General features: G+C 34.7%; 1 protein-coding gene across 1 annotated transcript; it reads right to left on the reverse strand.

Annotated features, from left to right (window-relative positions):
• Nucleotides 1-879: 879 nt before the first annotated feature.
• Nucleotides 880-1803, reverse strand: LOC126505796 (olfactory receptor 5K3-like). The gene has a single exon (XM_050149047.1). The coding sequence runs from the start codon at nucleotides 1801-1803 to the stop codon at nucleotides 880-882; it is 924 nt and encodes a 307-aa protein (XP_050005004.1).
• Between the last annotated feature and the right edge of the window lie 2571 nt (nucleotides 1804-4374).

Genomic DNA, 4374 nt, shown 5'->3' on the forward strand with positions numbered 1-4374 from the left:
TTGAAGAAAGAAATTGAAGAGGATACCAGAAAATGGAAGGATCTTCCTTGCTCTTGGATTGGGAGGATCAACATAGTAAAAATGGCAATTCTACCAAAGGCAATTTATAGATTCAATGCAATCCCCATTAAAATCCCATCGAAATTCTTCAAAGATCTTGAGAGGACATTAATCAACTTTATATGGAAAAACAAATAACCCAGGATAGCCAAAACAATCTCATACAATAAAGGAACTTCTGGAGGCATTACCATCCCTGACTTCAAACTCTATTACAGAGCTTCAGTATTGAAAACAGCTTGGTATTGGCATAAAAACAGAAAAGTCGATCAATGGAATAGAGTAGAAGACCCAGATTTCATCCCACAAACCTATGAAAATATTCTTGTTAGAATATTTTGGATGGGTACATAATGAAAATCTCTTAAAACAACACAAATATAAAATTGAAAATCAAGTTGTTCAATGAAAATTTTCTTCCATTGATGGAACTTATTATTACAAATAAAAGCTTGTAATTTGCTTGAAATTTTAAGATTTGAAATTAAACAACATGCTAATGATATTAAATGGATGCAGCAATTAGTAATAACATCTTTATTCATAAAATTCATTAAATATATTGAAAACTGTGCCTTGATACATTCCAAGACTTCAACAGTTCTTTAAATTATACCTGAGATTTTTCAAGTATATTTTAACATAATGTAATATTTTGAAATAATTGCAAATCAAATGTGATTAGATTTCAATAGCTTGATCAATTTTTTTGTTTACATTTGACCACTTGCTTATTATGGGTATGTTTAGGAAAGGTCATGTTGTTCTTGAAATCAGAGGTCCAATGGATTTGGTTCTTTTTCTAATTTTGCAGAATCATCACTTCTTTATGGTTCTTTTCATCACATTTATTATTTCCTTGTTTCTCAGACTGTAGATGAAAGGGTTTAATAAAGGAATTACTAGAGTATAGAAAATAGCTACAGGTATGTCTCTATCTCCTTCATTGACTGAATGTGGTTGAGCATACATGAAGTTAAGGGAACCATAGAATATTGATACAGACAAAAAGTGGGATGCACAAGTTGATAAGGCTTTCCCTCTACCCTTATTAGATTTTATTTTGAATATAGTGAAAAGTATATAAAAGTAAGACACGAGAACAATGGTAATGGTAAATATTTGAATTGACCCTGCCAAAATAAATAATATTAGCTCATTGATATGTGGATCAGTACAGGAGAGTCTATATAATGGAAGGAGATCACAAAAAAAGTGCTTGATTACATGTGACCTACAGAACTTTAACCTCAACAGTAGCCCCACTTCAATCATAGTATGCATGTTTCCTGCTATGTAGGATCCTATGATCATCTGAAGGCAGAGCTTCATGGACATCATGGTGTGGTACTGCAGTGGGTTGCATATGGCCACATAGCGGTCATAGGCCATTGCTGCCAGAAGAAAACAGTCTGTAGTCTCAGCAATACCAAGAAAATAGAACTGTACCATACATTCATAGAGGGAGATCTTTCTGTCCACAGAAAAGAAGTTCTGTAGCATCTTGGGCGTGATGGCACAAGAGCAGCAGGAATCCATGAGAGCCAGGTTGCCCAGAAAGATGTACATGGGTGTGTGAAGGCGGCGTTCCATGTAGATTAAGACAACCAATCCAAGATTTCCCACCATGGTGACTAGATAGATGAATGAAAAAGCCAGGAACAGGAGGGTCTTCAGGTTTTGGTGATCTGAGAATCCCACCAGGATGAATTCTGTTGTCACAGAGTAGTTGTTCTCAGCCATCTCTGTAATTAGAAATATAAAAATTTCAATGCTGAGAATAAAATAGTTTTTTAAGAGGGAAATTTCTTTCTTTCTTTCTTTTTTTTTTTTTTTTGCATGTGCTGTAGTCTCTGGAATGTAGCAAGCTATGCTTCTTGAGAGTATTTTATCACATTTCTGGCATTTATGATCTCCAAATGTAACTCACATTTTACAATAATATATTATTAGAAAAGCAACTTTTTAAAATTAGAAAAGGATTTTATTTATGAATTTATGTAATTATTGTTAAACATTTAAGTCACACAGACATATTTAACTTATTGTTCAAAAATAATTTTGATGCCAGGTTTGATAAAGAGCATTGAAATAAATTTTAAACAAAATATCTTTAAATGTGTTTTGTTTAACAAAAAATTTCAATATATTCAACAGGAAAAAGAAATGCTTTTTGAAAATATATTGTCAATGTATTAAATTTATTTTTATGAATTTCACAAAATTAGTATGGACTCATGAATATAAAGTTATTTGTAAATAAAATTACTCAAAAGTTAAAGAAATAACCTACTTTTTTATAAACACTGAATTTCTCTGTGCCTTTATTCCCATTGAGTTTCTGAAACATTTAAATCATTCCTCTGCTTTTTACAGCTAGTTTACATATGCTGTTGATTGTCTTATCACTGAACTGTGTTTCAAAATATTGCATATTTTAAGAAATAAAATGAATTTTGAGAAATCTTATTGCTATCCCTTCTCACCTTGAAGACTCTCTGAAGCCCTGATAAACTTTCAATTTTCAGTCCTCATGCCTTTGTATCCTAAATAGTGAGGATTACTGCCTGCAAAGCAAGGATTACACAAAATTAAGAAATACTTGTAAATTACATACTTTATATTTCTTTTTGTATTTGAACACTTTTATTATATTGAAAGCAGTCTTAATTTAGGTATTTTACACTTCTGTGAGACATGTTATCAAATATTTTGAGGAGAGATGGATTATTTATACTAGTGGTTTCAATCTGATGGTCTGGGGTAAGTGTTCATTCTTTTGGTATCCTAATCAATACTTTGTTTTATCAATACTTTGTTTAAACACAGGCTCTAATGTAAAAAAAAAATCTCCAAAGTAAATATTGATGCCACTATTTTATGAACACTGTTCTCTTAAAATTTTTAATTTGATTTTCTAAAACTTGTGCCACGACCTAGATTGGGAAGCACAAAAGTTCACCTTGTGTGGACACAGGTACAAACACAACAAGGATATAAAATAGAATAAAATATAAAACTTGTGGTACGATAAAACCATCTGTGCATTTCTACCTTGCAAACCTAAAACAGCTGTTTAAATACTACATGGCATATTTAATACAGTTTTCAAAAACACTTGAAGTAATTAGCTACGCTTAAGTGTTTGTAAAAAAATCATTTCCCTTTGAGAATACCTTTTCCTTTGAAGGAGGTGGGGTGGCAGGGAGCCATGGAGACAGAACACGTGGTTTAGCTTCAGTCAAGGGTAGGCTTCGATGGAGAGCTTGCTGAGGTAGCCATAGTCATATAGGAGCTCCTCCCAAGCTGCAGTATCTCAGGTGGCTATGGCAACGAGGAAAGCACTTACAGTGTGGTCTGGTAATTCCCAAACTTACAGTGATTGATCTGTCTCCCCAGGTGATTCTGGAGTGACATCCTCCTAGTAGGCTTTGCTCAGGTGTTGAAAATAGTACATGCAGCAGCCTGCAGTGGGTGGTTGTGCATACAGAGCTTCCTGAATCTCAGCATCTCAATGAGGTCCCCATTCTGAACATGAACTAGAAAACCAAGCTCTGCTCAAAAGAAAGCCATGACACCCCCGCACCCCACATCAAGGGAAGGGAGTGTGTGAGGGTGTTGCCACCCAGTTCGCCCAGCCTGGACAAAATGTCTGCAAGCTGTGCTTCTCAGAGTCTCGATAGGCATACACATTGTTATGAGTCAGTCGTATTCCTTGTATATGAATATTTTTAACAAAAGTTTTTAGTAAACTAGTCTTGCCCTGATTTTCTCCAAAACTTACTGGCAGGGCTTGAAAATCCACTTTGGAACAGATCCCCTTCACAGACTTTTGGCTTTTCCAAGCACCTGAGCATCAGGGTGGACAATCAGACTAGAGGAGGGACAAGAAAACAAAAAAAAAAAAACATTGCTCTTCCATTCTAGTAGGAGAGGACTCCTGAAGCTGCATTTATTCTTTATAGAAATGTCAATGTTGAATTTATTATTAAAACATAATAATAAAAGCACATTTCGAAAAAATAAACAATGGGAAAAAATCACAGGAACAACGTATTTATGTCTACACCTATCAGTGTGTGTGTTTGTTTTGAAGGGAGTAAAATCACTGTGTTTTTTTGGCGGGGTGGGTTTATCTTTTTGGCTTTGTGGGCTGGTTCATATAGAGATTTGAGATGGCACTCTACTCTAATCAAAAGTAAGTTTCTTTAGTGAGGCCAGGAATGACTAAGCTCATACCTGCCCACGCCCCAACCCTGATTCAGCAGTGTGGAAAGCTCTGACCTTATGACAAGACAAGAAGCTTGGCATCCC

Source organism: Alexandromys fortis, unplaced genomic scaffold, assembly GCF_014885135.2.
Source record: "Alexandromys fortis isolate MF-2015 unplaced genomic scaffold, M_Fortis_MF-2015_v1.1 scaffold_4, whole genome shotgun sequence".
In the NCBI taxonomy this organism is placed as follows: domain Eukaryota; kingdom Metazoa; phylum Chordata; class Mammalia; order Rodentia; family Cricetidae; genus Alexandromys; species Alexandromys fortis.

Coding starts and splice junctions, on each gene's coding strand:
- LOC126505796 (XM_050149047.1), bottom strand. CDS start 1,803: ATGGCTGAGAACAACTACTCTGTGACAACAGAATTCATCCTGGTGGGA.